The sequence below is a fragment of the Microchirus variegatus genome, assembly GCF_963457635.1.
Source record: "Microchirus variegatus genome assembly, chromosome: 20".
In the NCBI taxonomy this organism is placed as follows: domain Eukaryota; kingdom Metazoa; phylum Chordata; class Actinopteri; order Pleuronectiformes; family Soleidae; genus Microchirus; species Microchirus variegatus.
This window is the reverse complement of record NC_139821.1, coordinates 21,581,764-21,602,242: the sequence shown is the minus strand read 5'-3', so window position 1 is coordinate 21,602,242 and position 20,479 is coordinate 21,581,764. Positions and strand designations below refer to the sequence as shown.

The following is a 20,479-nucleotide window of genomic DNA, read 5'->3' as shown; positions in this document are numbered from 1 at the left end:
TTTATGCACCTATTCAATGGGTCGCCTTAATCATTGCCCCCCCCCTGAAATTTTCTTCAGGAGCTGCCACTAGTGCACACCCCGAGGGTGTGAGAACCTGTCAAGGAGTGATTGAGGAAGTTCTGATATTATGTACGTGACTTAATTGAAGCTGTAGATCAGCTCTGTGGGAGAAAGAGAGTGTAAAAGTTAAAAGATCCAACTCCAGAAAGCCATATATGCAAGGAATTAGAGGATTCCACACTAAGCTGTCATAGGATTGTAAAATGTAAAGTATGTTACTACAGCACTTCTAAGTGGTTCAACCAGGTGTACCAATCAGGCCATTTGTCTGATACCACTAACTATTTAAATATACTGATACATGGTTTCTTTCACTGCCTGGTACAAGTATAAAGCTGACCAAGATGGCAATAGTTGGAAGTAGGCACAGCCTGGATTAATTTAAACCAGCCACACCAGCAAATGGTAGTCCTTGTTATTGTTCATTCATAAAAGTGGACTTCCGTCTTTGTTGTATTTTTGCATTTTTACAGGTTCTTTAGGGATCAAGTGTTACCTTTTATACAGGTATAGTTGTTTTTCCAGTTCTGAGAAGTAAAATCAATCATTTCTGTAGCTGCTTTGGACTCAAAGGTCTTCACTCTGCCCTAGCGCTTTGATGAAGCATTACCTGGTTTAAAAAAATGGCTAGGCAAAGCTAAGGAGAAAAAAAGAACTTTAGACAAAGTGCTGGGCAGCAGAGTGATGGTGCAGTGTTTTTCTCTTCACAGCTGATCCAAGCTTGAGAGACAATAAACTAAGCTTGACATGACCATCTTCAATGACCACCAAATATACACAAATAATGTGATGGAAGCCCAATCCTGATCTTAATTCAATTTGTATTTGCCTCAAATTGCTAAATTGTACATATCCATTATTAACATTTCCAATGATTTATACTTCAAGGACAGTCCATTTTATTAGGTGTCGTGTTATTATGTGGCAAGAAGTCAGTGAATATAACTTAACATTAGTGAACACGTTCTAACAATAAAAATAAAAAATTCTAGAAATACTAAAAACAAAAACTATAGACTAGAATGAGTGAACGCCATGAAATCATTATTTTGGGCCATTATAATGAATTACACAGATCACCTAGCAAAAAATGCTGTTGATAATGTAATACGGTGTGCATAGCACCTTAATTACAGACAAATAATGGTGTTATAATGATGGTATTACATCAGTATAACTGGGTGATATCAGTTAACTACTTTTATTGGATTGGCGCACTTACACATGGAAGTCAGCCAATCAGACAGCTTAAGAAAAATGTCAGTGGTGGACAGCCGAAAGTTTTTCTTACTGGAGTGATGTTCTCAAACTTGTAGTCACTCTTTGGAGAGTTCACTGAGGGGAGGTGATCAGTGGGTTGAAGTGTGTGTGTGTGTGTGATTGGAGAGGGGGTGTGGCACTGGAAGACTCACCGTCTTGCCTTGCAGCGACTGCGCGGTAATGGGCTGAGGAGAGACGCCAGCTGCAATCGATCGCCGGTCAGTTGGGAAGCCGTACTGTGGAAGAGGGATGAGATATTACTCAGCCAGTCTCTCTCTCTCTCACACACACACACACACACACACACGCACACAAACAGACCACTAATATCTCTGGCACATATTTGCACTCATACAAACAATCACAGATCCCCATTAAAACTCATTTGTATGCCCCTTGCCATACAAATGAGTCTGCAAATAAATGCATGTGAATTAACGTAAAAGTGATGGAGCATATAAACACACACTTTAAGACAAAGTGAACAATGTACATTTTAAGAAAGCCAAAGACCTACACATGAATGGAATGCTGATAATGAATGAATGACATTGAACTGAAACATCATTTGCACTGAATTGCAGTCATGTAACAAAGCAAAACGGGAACAATATTCAAATAAAAATATACTAACAATAGGAAACAATCAGCCATAGTTTGATCTTGTTATCTATCAGCCAACATTTGCTTTCTGTATTCAAAAACAGGATTCTAATTAGACACAATTCATATAAAAAAAAATATTTCACTGAAGTGGAACAACAGCTTAACTCCTGTTAAAGCCATTTATTAATTTGTAATATCACCTTTAAATAATTACTCGTGACTTACATTATATCTTGATCAGTATATTATTTTGTCGTTTATTTTTATCAGTAGTCCTCATTTTCCTCATTTGGATGATATATTGTTTTGATAACATGTGTTGTGCTATTATTGAGATTTCAGTTTCGTTATCTTCAAATCTTCATTATTGAGATTTCAGAGGTTAAGTAATATTTAGCAGCCAAAAGCTTATTATATTTAGTATTATTTTATAACTATTCCATACTAAGAGAATTACATTTCTATCATCATTATCATTATGTGAGTGAAGTGCATTGTCTTCTACCTTAGCGAGGTGTGTCCTCTGCCGGCGGTCCAGAGTCCCGTCCCCGAGGGGAACCGGTGACGTCACCTCGGAGAAAGAGCTTGCCGGATTAGGAGCCACCTGCTGGCGAGAGCCGGAGAAGGTGCCGTAGAGGGCCAGGGAGCCGTGCGATGGTGAGGTGGGGATGGAGTGAGCAACAGTGTGTTCAGAGATGTTGCTCATGGTCTTTGTGCTGGGCAGGGTGCCGTAATGACCTACAGCTGCAGCAGTGGGAAAGAAAGTTTCTGTGGAGTCAAAAGCGCTGCTTTCAGGGTTCTTTCTTGCTCATGAAACATCACTCACATACTGTACACTATATGGGCAAACGTATTTGGCCACACCTATTGTGTATTGAATTCAAGTGTTTCAATCAGCCTTTGGGCTGGGACCCTTATCTATTATACCAAGACATTTTAGACAATGCTATGCTTCCAACAGTTTGAGGAAGGCCCTTTTCTATTCCACCATTATATATTTGTGCTCCAGTGCACAAAGCAAGGACTATAAAGACATGTTTTGATGAGTTTGTGTTGAAGGACTTGATTGACCTGCACAGAGCCCTGACCTCAATCCCATCAAGCACCTTAGGGATAAACTAGAGCAGCCAGATCTTCTCGTCCAACATCAGTGTCTGACCTCATCAATTCTTTACAGAATAAATTGGGACAAATTCACATTTCACTCTTCAAAATCTTGAGGAAAGTCTTCCAAGAACATTGGAAGCTGTTATAACAGCTTCCAGCAATCTGATTGGCGAGCGGCCGTGTGAGGAGAGGACTGGGCCGCCTGTGAGTGCTTTGGGATGGAGGAGGTGCTCACGGCAGCAGCCACTTGTTTGTTGAGAAGTAAAACGATATGTGCTTTCATGTCAGAGGCTCCAAAAGTCTCCACTAACATCAGAAAAAGTTGCCAGATTTGTAACTGTTTAAACAAAGTTGCTAGAGGGGTCTGAATACTCCATAAGTACAGTGAGAAAGTTATTAAGTTGGCTGTTTGAATCTGTTTCAAAGCTGCAGACCCTTGCTTAGTATAAATGGAAATGCGGCCGCGTATGTGCATGTGAAAATGCTTGGCTGCACTTTGTCAACACTCGGTATGAAAAGTATGGCCCAAACATAATATGCTTGTGTAAGCATGAGCCAGTACCTGTTGGCAGAGCCAGGCTTTGCCTGGAGAAAGCCTGCCTCTGCTGCCACTCATACAGCTGCCACATAGTGTCATCCCTCATCGACCTCCTCTTCTCCGCCGTGGTGATAGTGGAGGTTGAGGCTGGGCGGAGTGCACGGTCATACACGGATCCCGCCGTGCTGGAGATGCTGTCCGGCCTCATCATGCTGTTGCGTGGCAGCGTACGATAGCCCTCTGGGTAGCGGGGCACAATCTGAGCACGGTGGCTCGGCATATTCCTGGGTAAGGTCTGGTAGGAGGTAATGCTGATGAAAGACAAAGACAAGACAGCAGATGAGAAATGATGAGTACTGAGGGTAATTATTAGAGGTGAAGGCTCGTTTGTCTTTCTCCCAATTACAGATAGGGAAGATTTCTGCAGCAGTTATTCTTGAGAATATTCAGAAACTGTATTAAATGTCATAATTTACGATGAAAAAAGAAAGAAAGGATCCACACGGTCCATTCACACCGACTGTCACCATTACTGTAACCTGAAACTTTGTATAAAAGGGTCAATACCAAACTGGTATAAGTGTCTGGACAAAAAGTGCTGCCATCAATTTTCATAATTCTAACTTTCCCAGGCTGCCTACATGATGTTAAAGATACAGTGGTCACAGTGAGTGCAGTGACTTAACAGTATTTCACTGCGATATCTGGAAGACAGTTAACAAACACAAGAGATTGGTTGCTGGCTAAAGTTTTAGATACTCTTGCACTTTTGATCAATTTACAAAATGCAATGTAGGAACAACCTACTTGTGTATTTTGTGTATTTCGCCAACTGCTTGACTAGGAACAACATAATTAGCTAATAGCTGTAATCTGGCATATTTACACATGTTTTATCAGCTGATGTTCATCAATGTGCAATGTACCTACTCAATCCAAAGTGTGGGCTGACTTTGCTCAATTTAAGTTAAAATGATGTCTCAAGTATGTACTGTATGGTGCAAGTCAAAGGGGCAACTAGCAAATAAAACACTCTACCATTAGGCAAGGCTGCACTTATTTTTTGAAAATGTCTAATTTATGTTCTGTTGAAGAAACTGTAAATATAATGAATTCATGTTTTAATATTCTTACATGTTCTCATATCAATTTTGCACTAAATTAGAGAATGCTGTAGTAAAAAGAACCAGTATTCATAGGCCGTACTGGTGTCAATACCCATTTCTTAGAGCCAGTTAATTCATGATTTTGAGCAGTGAGTGAATAGAAAGCAGCTTAATTATCTATATGTGTGTGTGTGCCTTGACATGTATGTTGTGCCTGAGTGAATTTAATGATTAAGCTTCTTACATTAACAGAGCTCTGCTTTGACCTGGTGACATGAGGTAATGAGGCGCTTATTCTCATTATAGCCATTTGAAGTTAATGATAAAAATGGAAGCCCTCATTGTCTTGTTACGTGGCTTTAACCTTAAGAGTCAGATATGACAGTGAGATATGACCTGAAGAGCAGTGTAACTTTGCCCACAGTTCTGAGCCTAACACTACACCCTGCATCTTTCTGATAAGGGCTCGAAAGGATGTACGAGTGTTGTGGCGGGGTTTTTGACATCATCGGGTCAAACACAGAGCTACAGATGGCTCAAATTGAGTGATATCCCCCTGAAGTGATATCCCCCCCGATTCAGGAGATCTCTGAAGAATATTTACATATTTTTTTCTATTCATTGCCAGTCTACAGTGCTTCTGCCACCACATTTCAGTGTTCATTTCACCAAGCAAACAGAACAGTATTTGATACTTATGAAGGTATATTTGGTGCAAAAGTCACAAGCACATTTAACTGCAGATTTCCATGCGCACACTAAAGTCACAAATGTGTAACCGTATATTTGAAGTTGTACATATCTTTTTATACCTTGTTAACACAAAATGGGGGCTACGGGTTCACAGATCCTTGTTACACAAATCCTATTCTGTGCATCACAACATCCAACAGTCATGCACTTTTGCTCCAATATGCAGTGCAGTTGGTGCAAAACACATTCACACATCCGTGTTTCATAATCTGAGAACATGCACAACATTTGTGCATTTGTGAACCCAAATGTGAACTAATGCATCAGAAGTTGTGCATCTGTGAAATATTTTCTCATTAATAAAATTCTATAGATCGCTATGATCGTTGAGCATTTTCTTGCACGACTACAAGTCAATTGATACAAGTGCTCAAATCTGCTTCTACGACTTTCAGCTGTTGTTTTCCGGACAGATACTTTTTCACCTCGTTAGGTGGTATAAGTGGTGCAAAAGGATTTGTAACTTGTGCATGCCGAGTGAATCGATAGATAAGAAAACAAGGCTTAGAGTGAGATGGGCTCAGAGGAGCAGAGTTACGAGATTGAAAGTGTCAAATCTACGAGAAAATAATGTCGCAGATTTATGAGATTAAAAGTACATTTCCATTTTATATCGACTCACACCCACGATTTCTCCCGCTGTTTATGTGTTATATATAATAATATATTATATGTATATAACACATAAATATATTCATACAGGATACGTATCCCGTCTGCCTCGCTGCGCTGGGCGAGAGACAGCACCCTCCTCTGCCTCTCAGAATTTTATTAATGAGAAATTATTTCACAGATTCACAACTTCTGATGCATTAGTTCACATTTGGATTCACAAATGCACAAATGTTGTGCATGTTCTCAGATTATGAAACACAGATGTGTGAATGTGTTTTGCACCAACTGCACTGCAACCATTGGAGCAAAAGTGTCGAGTGCATGACTGTTGGAAGTTGTGATGCACAGAATAGGATTTGTGAACCCGTAGCCCCTATTTTGTGTTAGGTATAAAAAAATATGTACAATTTCAAGTTTACGGTTACACATTTGTGACTTTAGTGTGCGCATGGAAATCTGCAGTTAAATGTGCTTGTGACTTTTGCACCAAATATACCTTCATAGATACTTGGGTCAAATTTCTGGTCTTGCAGAGTGTGATCGTGTCTGATAGTCAGACTGAACTGCAATTGTCGTACCAGTGATTTGTAAGAGCAGTTTTTGTTATTTATGAATGATCAAACCTTTACAATCTGGTCACTCCCAGCCTCTGTTCTGGTACATAAAGATAACATCCCTATTCTATAGGGTCAGTAAACCCCTTTCATTGGATCATAAAAAAGTTCCTTGAACACCTCCCTCATATAACTTTCAAGGTCTTGCTGTAATTGTGGTAACTTTCCAGAGCAGACATTCCATCAATCAAGCTCTATGTTTCAGTCCCACAGCTACTATTGCAACGTTTACACCAAAGCCTGTTTTGCTACTAACACTAATTTTTTGAATCCCTCATTAAATCAAAGTATGGGAAGGACAGAAGCTCAGATTTTAGCACCAGTGGATGATAAAGTTATGGAACTGATCTTCAGATTATTTCAAACACTTCCATGTTAGCACCGCTGAAGTGTAAACATTTAAATTTTTTCATATGTAGAACCTTCTCTTCTTTTTTGGGGGCAGTTTATATAGATATTTTTATACAATATGAAACATTTTGACTGTTTTAAACTGTCAGGCACAATTATAGAATTTTTAAAAGTTATTTTCTTATGTTTTCTCATCATTCATAGTAAAGTTACCATGAACAGCTGGGAATCTACACAATGTTGACACATAGGATTGCTAAGTTTAAAGGTGTGGTGTTATCCAGTAATCCAGTTTTTAACCACATAATACAATTAAATAATACTCCAATTGTTCAAAGAAATAATGGCTCTTCAAAATGTAAACTTAAATTCCTTCTACAGAGAAACAAACTAAGAACAAAACTTACATCTATTGAGCAAAACTCAATGGCTCCTGAGACTTGTGTATCTTTTCCGTGGAGACACACACTCCTGATTTGCATTTGAACAGATCACAACATGGTCATTTACATGTGAAAACCTTACCCGCTCCTGGGAGCTGGGGGGGTGACTTTCTCACCTAGACTGCAAGTTTACAGCAATTCCTGGCAGTTATCTGCAACTGACTGAAACACCCAGTTGACTGGGAGTTTCACAGCAATTCTGAGGGACGATAACTGTCGCAAATCACACTTTTCATGCAGTGGCAGCGTTCCATCTGTCATCCAATGCTAAGCTTTAGTTTAGTTTTTATTAGATTTAGTGTTAGTCCTTTTTTAATTTTTTTGTATTTGCCAGATGCAAAATTCAAAAAGTTTATCATAAGTATTGTGTCATAAAATCCCAGCAAAACCCTTACCCTAACCCATGCCATTTTAAAAATGCATTAGGACAGATGAACAACCATCCCTAAATCAAACGTAACAGTCTACAAGAAAGCAGACTGCAGTGCAAAAATGTGTGTATAATACTGCTAAGGTTGCATGCAGTTAGTGAGAGACATCACAATACTTTTACAATACAATTACCATTGCCTCTTATTCTGCATCCTCCTCAGTTAGTTATTGTGTTTTTATTTTTTATTTCAGTTAATCAAAATGTTTTTTCCAATGTTAGTTTTCATTAAAGGCGCCATATGTAAGAATGTGGCCAAAAACGGTTACTACATTCAAATTCAAAATACAGAGGTCTTTTAGGTTTCGTTTTTTGACGTAACTGGCAACCCATGGTTGCTCGGCAGCTGAGAATCTACTGACTGCAATGATTGGTAGACGGCAGTAGGTGGTGCCACATGAAAAAAAACATGATTTCAAAACATAAACATGATTTGCAGTCTGCAAAATATTTTTTTTAATGCAAATATTTTGTCTGTTCTGTTGTTGTTGGGGAGTTCAGTTTGTTATATGAACATTATTCCTGAGTCTCTGTGACATAAAAGGAGGATTTTACAGACAGTTGCTTTTGATTTATTATATAATGCACCTTTCACAATAATAACCTTGCCACAGACCATACCTAAGACAGGCTGAGTTACAGTGTATTGGGGGTACATGTACTGTTGCTACCACAGAAGATGAAAGTACTATAATAATGCCATGCAGCACTATTTCCATCACACATTATATATAATGCTGCCAGAAGCAATTTGAAGTTTAATGTCTTGCCCAGGGACACTTAGGCACATAGAGCTGGGAATTGAACCTGTGATGTTCCAATTAGAAGATTACCTGGTGTACTGACTGACCCACAGTGGTGGGTGAATACAAAGCAGGACAAGACATGGGATATTTTTTTTTTTCATGCATCACAATCTGAATTTTTCCATCACGCACAAAACTTCTGATTGTTTTCTGGTTAGGTTTGCTTTCGCCATGTGCAGAAACAAACCTATTGCATGCAATCACAAGCTGGCACTTTGGCATAGTGCTCTGAGTGAACACAATATTGATTAACATGGGGTGCTGAAGTTGAAGCTGGCAGTGCTTAAGAAGCACTTCTGCATTGAGTGTCACCTTAGTGTTAGTGCTCTAGTACTCTAGTAGAAAGCTAAAGTTCGACAGTTTTGACAATTTGTGGACAAAATACTAAACTCTAATTGCATCTGACTACTCAGATACATACAAAGATTATGTCATTTCCTCCATCAAAACAGCCTCACTAAACAAAGGGTACAATACAGGGCAAGGATCATGACGATATCTAGTGATATCTAAGATATGTATATGATTATATCAGTCTCAAGCTATTTTTAATGCTGTAAACATGCAGACACTACACAGAAAGGCCCTCAGTCGAACTGGTATTTGGGGACAAGGTTGACATGTTTGACCAACTCCTGGAACCTTTAAAGTAAAACTGTTCCTGTAGGGATTCATGGAGGAGTAGTGGCTAGCCCCACTGCCTAACAACAAAAGGTTCACCGGTTCGAATGCAGAGGGCCTTTCTGTGTGTGGTTTCCATATTTTCCCTGTGTGAATGTGGTTTCTCTTCAGGTACTCCTGCTCTCTAAATTCACCATAGGTGTGGATGAGGAGAGTGAATGGTTGTTCATCTCTATATATTGGTCCCGCATTTCGCCCTATATCATATCATATACAGCTAAACACAGAAAATTCATTGCATGAGCATGGTTCAAGTAGGTTGTCAGATTAAATATGAAACTGCACTTATAGCTGGTTGTGGTATTGGTTGAGTGGGGGTATGCGATGCAACAGACACAAACACCAAAGCAGAAATGAACAGAGTTTGCAGCCTGCAAACCAGATTACTGGAAAAAATGACAGAGGGTCAGCCTCACCTCCTGGTGTCATCGTCCAGTCCTCTTGATCTTTGTGTGCGGACCCAGTGTTCCAGCTGCTTCATGGAGTTGGTTCTGGACAGTCCGGTCACCGGCTCCTGCACAGGAGCAGGGGAATTGACCGGAGCCTTGGTCAGACTGCCATCCACATCTGCTGAACTGCATTCCCCAGTCTGCTCCCCAGACCCAGAACTGCTAACCTTCATGGGCTTCTGGACGTTGATGGTGGCCTGACCCTGGCGAGACTCAGACACAGCAGCTGCGATGGCGGCAGCTTGAGCGGGCTGTAATTTGATGCTGCTGATTCTGGTCTGAGATCTTTCGGAGCTTGGCTCTCTCTGGAAGCCATATTTATCAGTGTCACGCAGTGTAGCATACTTCTCTGCATCTCTGAGAGACGCATATCTGTCCCCTTCTCGTAGCGTGCTGTATTTCTTCACTTCCCTCAAAGTGCCATATTTGTCCACAACCTGTAGTGTACCATATTTGTTCTCCATCATACCGTACCTGTCTGTCTCCCTTAATGACAGCTGTCGTTTCACTTCCCTCTGAGGAACATACGTTTGTCCTTCTTTTTTGAGTGTGTGTCTGTCTCCAACTTTCTGCAGTGCATATTTTTCCCCATCCTTCGCAAGCAAATACTTCTCTCCATCTTTTGATGGAGCATATTTCTCCTGTGTCGGTGTCACTGTGTACTTATCACCCACTTTCTGAACTGCGTACTTCTCTAGATCTCTCTGTATGCTGTAGACCTCTCCATCTTTCTGCAGAGAGTATTTCTCTCCATCCTTTTTCAGCAAATACTTCTCTCCGTCCTTATGAAGGAGGTACCTCTCTCCATCCTTCTGCAGCATGTAGCTCACCCCATCTTTCTTCAGAGAATACCTCTCTCCGTCTCTCTGTAAGGTGTAGTACTCCCGCTCCCGCTGGCCGTTGTTTTTCTCTGAGCCTTTTTGCCGTTTGTCATCAGCCCTGGAGAGAGATTGTTGCCGCACAGGTTCTCGGTTCCGCTCATTGTTCTGGATCTCGGGCCTAGTTAGGACTCTGTGGTTCAGTAGGTTGTTCAACTCCTGAGGCGTTCGTTGGTCCACTTTCAACTTGTCTGTTCTGAGAGGAGAGAAAAAATTTAAAGTCAACTTTAATTTCTTGTTTGTCTGATAGCACTTCTGTCTTTTATCACCCCTCCTTTCTGGCCTTACACTTCTTAAAAGTGTGATCTCTGTCATTCATCCCTGATAGATGGAATAACACAGAAAATGGCCCTGAACATCCATCTTAAGTGATCTGATCACAAGTCTTGTAGAGGTGTGAATGCTAATATGATACATTGAGAATGCAGCTGAGATCCAATTAGGGCCAATTCACACATTTCCCTGTAATCAAACTGCTTAAGTCCATGTGACGTAAATGACCATCATCCACCAGACCCGCCGCTATTGACATCAGGTGGGGTGGTACAAGTGTGTTAAATTGGTGTCACAATTAGCAAGCTAAAAATGAAGCTTGTATTGTCAAAGAGATTTCTTGAAGTCAGTGAGTCTAGATAAACAGTGATGCTAGAGGACTGTCAATCACCTCAGGGCACTGTGAGGGAACACCTGTGTGCTTACTGTTAGTTTTATGCATAACAGGTATTGTTGGAATCCAGATCTAAAAGCTGTGGATTAGGCCACTTGCCTAATCTTCATCTACGTAAACAATGTTTTGGTTTGGACTAAAATATGGACATAAAGAACATTTTTCATGTCCATATTTTAGTCTAACCAAAACCAACTTCTGGAAGGACAGAAACCGGTTACTGTTGGTGGAGCCGCCACTGCTGGTAGCAGCATCAGCTATGATATTGCATTCAATTATACTATTTGCATTACATACAACATCCTGGACCAAATAGCTAAAAACTCAAATTTTCTCAATGGAATTTTGTAGTAGTGTGGGCAGTTACATATACACACATATACAAACTTCAGTTTCTTGAAAAAGGCTGTGAACATATTATTAGATATTGTGGGTTGGGTGTTTTCAGTCAGGGCAAGCGTCTGTGTGCCAGTATGATTTCCAGAAATAGGAGGTACTGAATCTCACACAACCACATTTCACAACTATCACTACTAATGATATGACTTATTTTAGTGCCATGTTTTCCAGACTCCAACAGTGTCCCCTGTGATGAGCACATACCTTCTGGTTGGTTCAGAGTGGACAAGGGCAGCATCTGTCATGACTTTCATCCAGGACTCCATCTCTTTGGCTGTGTCAGTGCAGAAGTAATATGTCCGCATGTTGGGGTGAGTGGCCTAGTCGAGAAAGAGAGAGGGAGAGAGGGAGACCTTGAAATACCATGGGGTGTTTCCATCATTCCTGCTGACAAAGGATTTTGATTGTGTTCATGTATACACACAGGTGTGTGTGTGGCTGGGAAGGTGACAACTCATTTATTTTCACAGTAGGTCAAATGCTACTTATACAGCACGTCACACTACTTCATCTCAAAATGCTTTGCGACACATGTGACTACAAAATATTTATAAATAAGGCCTTTAAGGAGCAGCGACACATTTTGATATCGTGACTAATGGACTACCTGTTCTGTCGTGAGATCAGATCAGAATCAGCATCATGTCTGCATGTGGAGTCAGGACACTGTTAGTCTAGCTTAGCATGAGAGAGCATGAAAAGAGACTGATTTACTGATGTCAAAAAACATTATTTTTATTAGTTTTAAGTTTTAATGACTATACCAGGGTGTATTTGTCCCCAGTATTTAATTTGCTTTAATTTAATTTAACTGGCTATGGGCAACCTGATTCAACTCATCTTCCCACCTGAGGACTGTGCTTGGTACCAAATGACCACACAGACAGGCAGAGGCTAGAAAAATCACCTATTCATGAATTTCCATAATTACTTTCACTTCATATGGTATAAAAAAAAGAAGAAAAAAAAAGACGTGGCAGTTAATGAGTCAGTTTAAGAGCATATCATGAATAAATATTTGTTCCTTAAGATAAGTGGGTATTTTCTACTACTAATATAGTTATATCGGGGACATTTGTGAGAATTTAGCAAATTTGTGGAAATATCTATTTGTAATTTTTCTGACAGATAATACAAATGTGATGTGTTCAATAGTCACTGTGTAATACATTTAACATGTCATGGTGAATTACCAACCACCATCACCATGAAAATACTGCTCTAAATTTTAAGGACGAAATTGTAAAGATACGAACTTAAAAAACTCAACTCAAAAAAAGAATTTAATTGAATTCAAACTGCAATTTTGATTTGAAAATCATTTATTGTTATGGGCCCACGTGAATTCGTGAATTGGACACCATTCACAACAAAGTGAATGGTTGTTTGTCTCTATATGTGGCGATCTGTCCAGGGTGTACCCCGCCTATGGCCCAATGTCAGCTGAGATAGGCACAGCACCCCCTGCGACCCTCTGGTGGAGGATAAAGCAGTAGATAATGGATGGATGGATTTATTGTTCAGCATTAAAGAGATGATGCTATGAAAAAACAACAGAAAAAGCTCATGACCAGCCTCTTTTATGTTGTAACATGTTAATTATTCAGTTAATATTGATAACAATAGCTAGTTTTTAAAGTCCAGGCCAGAAGATGATCAACTCCTATTTGATTTCATCCAATGCAAGTAAAAAATTGCAATCCAACACTTCACGGAACTTGATCACTATCCTCTTTTTTCCATTTGGAAGAAACTATATAGACTTTTCTATGATCTACTAATTCCATTTCCAGGCTGAATCTATCTTTGAAGAAGAGTTAAGGACACAGTGTTTTACCTTGAAGGCATATTTCTTGCTGATGCGATCATCCACTGACAACATGGAAATGTGGAAACTGGGCAGCAGGATACTCCCCAGGATGCTGTCCTCTTTCTCATCTAAAGACACAGAAAAATCAAGAGTAATGTACTTTTTCTTTAACACAGATAGGAGGCCATTGTTAGGATGTGGGCACATTGCAGTGGACAACAATTTTCATTTAACTGTTTTCAATTTACCAGTGGAAGTTTCTGTATTTTCCCTCTCTTGAGTCATGTTTGAAATCACATACACAACACCAACTTTGCTCTCACCTTAATCTTCCAACATTTCTAAAGCTTTCTAAAAAAAAAAAAAAAGCTGCAAAGCTCAGAAAATGTGATCCTGCTGCTGCCATGAATTGATCAATCAACGACAATCAGAGCTGATTCATGTTGGTTTGCTGACGACCTCATTACGCCACCTCTCTGCTCCACACAGCACCATGCTGCTTTGATGGGAGATGCAAACTGTGTGTGGAAGAGAAATATGTCCACAGCTGCAGCAACAAAAGAAGGAACAACCTATAGCCCCTGCAGCCAGTGAAGCTGAGGCTGCACACTGAGCCCTGTACCTCCTCTAGCTTCACAGCTGCTGCTGAATTACACGCACACACACACACGCACAGGGAAATTGAGCAGGAAGAAGGTACGTTGACATGCAAGGAGATGTTGTAGGCACAACGTTCACCTCCTTATCCAAGCATTTGAAGAGTGTGTTCAATTAAGAGTCTAAAACTATAAACATTTGTGATGAAATGTGTCACCTGAAATGTCATACAAACATGCAGATATATAGATAAAAGAAATGAACCGAGTCTTGCTTTAGAGATGGAATATTTCAACTGAAGCAACACATTTGCATGATGTTGCAAGAGCCAAGCGATGTTGAGGTTCTTTGATCCTGACATTGAATCAGAAAAGAAGGATATTTGCTGTATGTGCAAACACCAAAGAGAGCATGCAGGGCAAAGAGGAGAGCATGAAGTTATAAAATCTGGTAACTTGGTCACATTTTAATATAAACCAAGCCCTAGCATTAACCCGAGGTCAGTTGTAACCATTTGTGTTTAACTGTAGTATTGACACAAGTAACGAGGGGCAGCCCATGGTCTAATGGAATAGGAACTTGGTTTGTAACAGAGAGTTGCGGGTTCAAATGCCCAACAGGTCAAGGTCTACCTCTAAGGCCTCTTGATTGATTTCATTGATTGGATTGATTGGACACCCTTAATCTCTCTCTCTCCACTCTGTGCCAAATAAAACATGCGGATCACTGAAAAAGCAGGTGATCCACTGTGGTGGGAGAAGCTGAGGGAAAAAAAAAAAATACGATTTAAGAGATCAAACATTATATTATCCGCAGAGCCAACGTGCGGGGAATGTGGTTATATAATACATAATGTTATATAAGTTGCATTATGTTTACGTGTCGCCTGGTATTTCTGGCTTTTCCACACTTACCCCAGCTTTAAGAAAAAAGGCCATGTAGATAGATAGATAGATAGATAGATAGATAGATAGATAGATAGATAGATAGATAGATAGATAGATAGATAGATAGATAGATAGATAGATAGATAGATAGATAGATAGATAGATAGATAGATAGATAGATAGATAGATACTCAACCAGTTTTGAAAATTTAAATAATTTAGATTTTTGCGGGGGTACTCCCAGACGTGTCCTGCAGTGACTTACTGCTCTCTCTCCCACAAATATACAACAGGAGTGAGTGGAAATCCCTCCCATCCTGCAATAAATCCAGCAAAATCAGCAAACAGGTGAAAAAGAAAATGATATTTAATAGAGCCTTGTATGGCATTGTTCTTCACTCGCCTCCTCTCTCTCTCTCTCTCTCTCTCTCTCTCTCCCATCTCTAGCTGGCTGTCAGTAAAACATTTAATCCTCCCCTGAAAGCAGCTCCTGATTGCACTATGGGAACGACTAATTTGTCAATTTAAGGAGATGGCAGATGCTCTGGGGGCGGTAACTGGTCGATCACAAGAGAGTCGGTATTCTGGGGGTGTGGTTTATCTCTCAAACCACTCAGCTGACAGAGAAAGATTGAGAGGAGCAGGAGACAAACACAATGCTAATCTTTGTAAGTAGACCTCCATAACTCACATTTTTAGTTTAAAAGGCCATTCTACCCCCTTTAACAAAAACAAAAGAAATAACAAAATCTTTTTTTTTCTGAAATACAAAGTTACAAAAAAAACAATAACTAACTGAAACTGAATTGTGTGTGTGTTTTTTTGTATTTTTTATTTTTATAATAACTAAACCAAAATTAAATGTCCTCCGTTTTTGGCTCTGTCAATTTATTATTATTACTTTATTAATTATTAATTATTTATGTTGTTATGTTAATGTGTGTCTACAGTATAGTCTGATGGTTTTTTATTTTTTCGCCGACACACTACCTGCATCCAACCTCAGACGCAGTATTCACATGTTGGATGACAACCATACCTTTTTGGATCTTAGGCAAATACAACATATTACAAAAAAAAAAAACATAAGTAAAGCATTTACAAAATATACAAACTCTAACTGAATTTTAAAAGGCAAAACTAAATAAAAACTACAACTAATGAAAAATCCAAAAACTATTATAACCTTGTTCCAGCGTGACATAATACAGCACATACAGACAATTTCAAGACCAAGAACATGTCTAGACTAATGCAACGATAATCATTTGTGTGTTTGTATGTGCGTATGTATTCACCACGGTAGTAGAAGAGACACATGTCTGACAGCGTGAACCACCTCTTCTTCCACAGCTTCATTCCTGCACTGTCCTGCAGGGGTCAAACATTACAGAAAGTAAGTAATGACAGTACACACATACACATACACACACTCACTCTCTCCCACTGGCTGCCTCAGTTAACAGCTACTGTCTTTTCCTCTGAGACATTTTTTTATTTTATCTCTTTCTAATACAGTTACACTTTGCCTGCTTGGAGCCCAGGGCTCCTTTACACTGCTGCTGCTGCTGCTGTGGTTCTCCCTGTGTCTCCTCATCTCACTGGTGGTGCCTGACTGCAACGACAACACAACTCTTTCAAGGCTATTGGTCATTCCTTTTGAGCACAGTTTGTCTTGTCTGAATGTGACACACAGAGAGCTGGAGGGTAGTGTGGCTTCTATCAGGAGTAAACCTGTGTGTGGCCTGTACCGTCACAGAACACTCACAGAGATGTGCAACACTTGATAATGAGCAAACTGATGTTTGGTGCTGGAGACTGCTTTCAAATGTTAGTAATGGCTCACTATGTTTTCCTTATTATTAATAACTCAAAGTACATAGTACAGAAACCTGAAATAGCCTTATATATAATATTTACCGAAATATGACAGATTTGTATGAGAGAAGTTACCAAATTCTAATTCCCACTGTTTTATATGCTTATTATTGTATACATTTGGATATAAATTATTATTTTGATCTGTCCTCTCCTGTCCTTTGTGGGTTGTGTGGACGTGCATGCACAGCTGCAGCCTGGAGATGACACAGGTGAAGTGGAGATAAAAAGTAAGTATGTTATCAAAGCAGTTCAACCAATGTGAAATACAGCAGCAGCAGAGGGAGACGGACAGAGGACAAAGGCAAAGAGGAGAGGAGGAAGTCTGTGTTCTATAGTCTCTGTTATATTTGTCAGTTACAGTGCAATGTGCAATAATTAAAGGGATGGTTTGTAAATGTTTGTAGTGGGTGAAAGGCAAAAACTGCCAGTGAAAACATTGCTGCCAGCAGGGATATGAAAGGCCCACCTAGTAAAATTGACACCTTCTTAAAGGAGTCATATTATACCCTATTTCTACAAGTTAATCTAGTTCTCTGGTGTCCTAATGAACATGTCTGTGACATGCTTTGGTCAAAATACCTTAAGGATGAAGCACCACAGCAGTTCAATCACCCTGACAAAACAGCCCTGTTCAGAACGATTGGTTTTGAGTGCCTGTCTCTTTAAATATGCAAATGAGACACAGGAAACTATATCAGCATCACTGAGGCTCCTGCAGCTAACAGCAGTTAGCATTTGGAAAAGCTATCATTTGCCGATTCTAGCAGGCACATTGCCGTCATATATAAAATGTATCCACTTGACACGTAAATCCTCTGAGGCTGGAAGTTTGTGTAGAACTCTGTGCTGCACTGGGCAGCCAAGAATAGAACACTTCACATATTTCCGGATACTTTTGCCCTCGTCTGTACTCTCGGGACAAAGCGGAGTTCCACGAGACAGTTCCAGGAATGTCTCATTGTGATGTAGCGTAGAGTGCAGGAGTCAACATCTCATGTTTTATCTCCTGTACTTGGACTGAGGAGGACAACAAAAACATGACTGAGTCATCTTTTTTCACACTTTGCCTACTCATCGGGCCTCCAGAGTCCCAAATATAAGTATTAAAATGATTAAACAGTTGATTTTGCATAATATGTCCCCTTTAAGGGACTGTCCACACAGAAAACAGGTTTGGGTGAATATGCATACTTTTTTGTCGGAGAGGTGTTCTGTTCACACAGGGTCCTGAAACTGTAGATTTCTTGAAAACGCCTCCCAGAGTGGGAATATCTCAAAACGCTGGCCTCATGTTTCCGTGTGGACATTGAATACACTACTTTAGGAAAATGATGATGTCATATTCCCACCTCTCTCTTGCACTGGCATTCATTTAGTTGTATTTGGAGTTTGTTTGACAGTGTTACTAAATACTGTCAATGAAAAACAACTAAAGTTGGCCTGAAACAGTGCTAGATATCACTAGCACATGTCCTGTCTTTAGATATTTCACACACTGGGGTGAAAAAGTGTTGAATCGTAAAATAAAGAGAGGAGAAAACAAAACATATTTTATACTATTTTTATTTGAATAAACTGCACAGATCAGTGATTTTTCCACACAGTTGGCTGCACTGCACATCCACAGCTCATTCTTATTTGAGAACGTTCTTGTTTGTGTATGTGTGCTGTGCTCACACAGCGCTTCTCTGTGTGGTTCAGACCCTCCGTCCGCAGTAAATAAAGTTAGATGGCTGTCACTCATGGGGCAGAATTCTGCATTGTGCAATTGTGTATTTAGGTGTTTGACAGAAAGTCGCTAGATTTGTTGCTAGTCGTTTTTTGGAGAGAAAAAAAGTCACTAAATATGCACATGGTAACGCCATGAAACAATAACATACAAACAGAACTTCTTCTTTTCTCTCTGTTTCTGTTATTATATTTGTAATGTGTCGTGTTATATTATGTAATATCATGAATGAATGAATAAATGAAAGTTTTGCGAGATCTCGCTATAATGTCGGTAACATATACCCTTATTTTGAAATGCCCAATACGGCTACACAGGAAGTAACAGATGTATGTCTGTCTATGTTTGATGTGATTGTTATGCCGTGTGTGAGTCCAGCAGGTAAGTGGTCGCAGGTCTTTGCTCCAGTGTGTGGTTATGTCTCTCGCTTCTTGGGCAACCATGGTGGGCAGGGCCGCCTTAACCTAATGTCAGGCCTCAGGGCTGAGAGAACCTCATTTTAAAAAAGTGTACATAGGTAATCTACATCACATAATGCATTAGTTACTTTTGAGACACAACAGTGAGTTTTCCCTCTTTCAGCCAGAAAACACCATAATATTGTTATTAACATATCACTGAGCCCACTTGAGTATAAACACACACAGCAACTTATGGTGATAATAAAACCAAAATGTGTGAAAGTGTGATTTCAAATGATATTATGAAAGACATCACCAGCCATCACCTGTCTGCACAAACATTGATAATAGCTAATAACAGCATGAGCAAAGAACAGCAACAGGTCAAAGTAGGAGCCTCTTCTCTATGTTTTTCCAGTCAAAATAACCCCCACTAACAAATGCTGACTTTATATTCTCGCCAAATATTTTGCATGCAAAACAAAACACACTACCTGCTGATGGTGAATAACAGAGCCATTCTCTGGGCACACACTCTCCCTAACTGAGTTTGCGTGTGAAATGCATTTTTTGAAAAAAATCTTCTCTGGTGTTTATATTGGCGTTCCGATGCCGACAGGCTTTATTTCGACAGGACTCCAGTCCCTTTTTTGCCCAATAAGTGCGCACTTTAGCGTCATGGGAGGCCCCTGACCTTGGGAGGCCGCCTGGGCTTCAGCCCAGGTAAGCCATGCATTAAAGCAGCCTTGATGGTGGGAATGGACCCGTGGTGTCAGGCACCACCATGATTGCCCAAGAAGAAGCCGTAGTGAGAATGAAGCCATCACGTCAGAAGACCGAGGGAGCGTTTGTGTGTTTTCAACAATGTGCTGGGGTGGGCGGGGCAAGACGTGTTTATTCTGTCTCACTTGATTCTACTTTTAAAACACTGCCACCTGCTGAAGTAGGACTGCATTATAGAGACAAATATAACGTCTCAAAAATCTGTATCTGTGGAAAGCGAGGTATGCGTGTGATGGCGAACCACAAATGCGGAATCACAATTCACGAACGCAATTGCCTGTTTTACAAATGTCATATTATTTACAAATACACATCTATATTTGTAAAAATCAATGTACAAATTACAAGTGGGCTTTTTTAAATTGTGGATCTCAAAAAATGCATGCAAATCACTTACGTACTTAGAAGCACCATAGAATATTCTACGGTATTATTCGTCAAATATTTAAATATTCTAAAATTAGGTTGTCATTGGAGTAGAAATATTTGTTTTATAAATGTAATTATCTTGATAAAACGTATGTTTTGCATGTTTTTTAATACATTTTGAATAGTCACAGTAACTGATCTACATGTCATCATCAAGCAAATATGTGAATGCTCATGCACATCTCAATACACAGCC

The 20,479-nt window shown here is 39.8% G+C and overlaps 1 protein-coding gene across 1 annotated transcript in view; it reads right to left on the bottom strand.

Moving 5' to 3' along the window:
- The window catches only part of LOC310941869 (pleckstrin homology domain-containing family A member 5-like), a 133,694-nt gene that overhangs the window by 26,621 nt on the left and 86,594 nt on the right, over window positions 1-20,479 (bottom strand). Inside the window, exons 8-14 of the mRNA XM_083907117.1 lie at window positions 16,359-16,431; window positions 13,604-13,704; window positions 11,971-12,086; window positions 9,790-10,896; window positions 3,599-3,885; window positions 2,435-2,673; window positions 1,476-1,559 (exon numbers count right to left, since the gene is read on the bottom strand). Of these exons, the coding sequence (XP_083763243.1) occupies window positions 1,476-1,559; window positions 2,435-2,673; window positions 3,599-3,885; window positions 9,790-10,896; window positions 11,971-12,086; window positions 13,604-13,704; window positions 16,359-16,431 (2,007 nt within the window). The remainder of the gene's footprint in view (window positions 1-1,475; window positions 1,560-2,434; window positions 2,674-3,598; window positions 3,886-9,789; window positions 10,897-11,970; window positions 12,087-13,603; window positions 13,705-16,358; window positions 16,432-20,479) is intronic.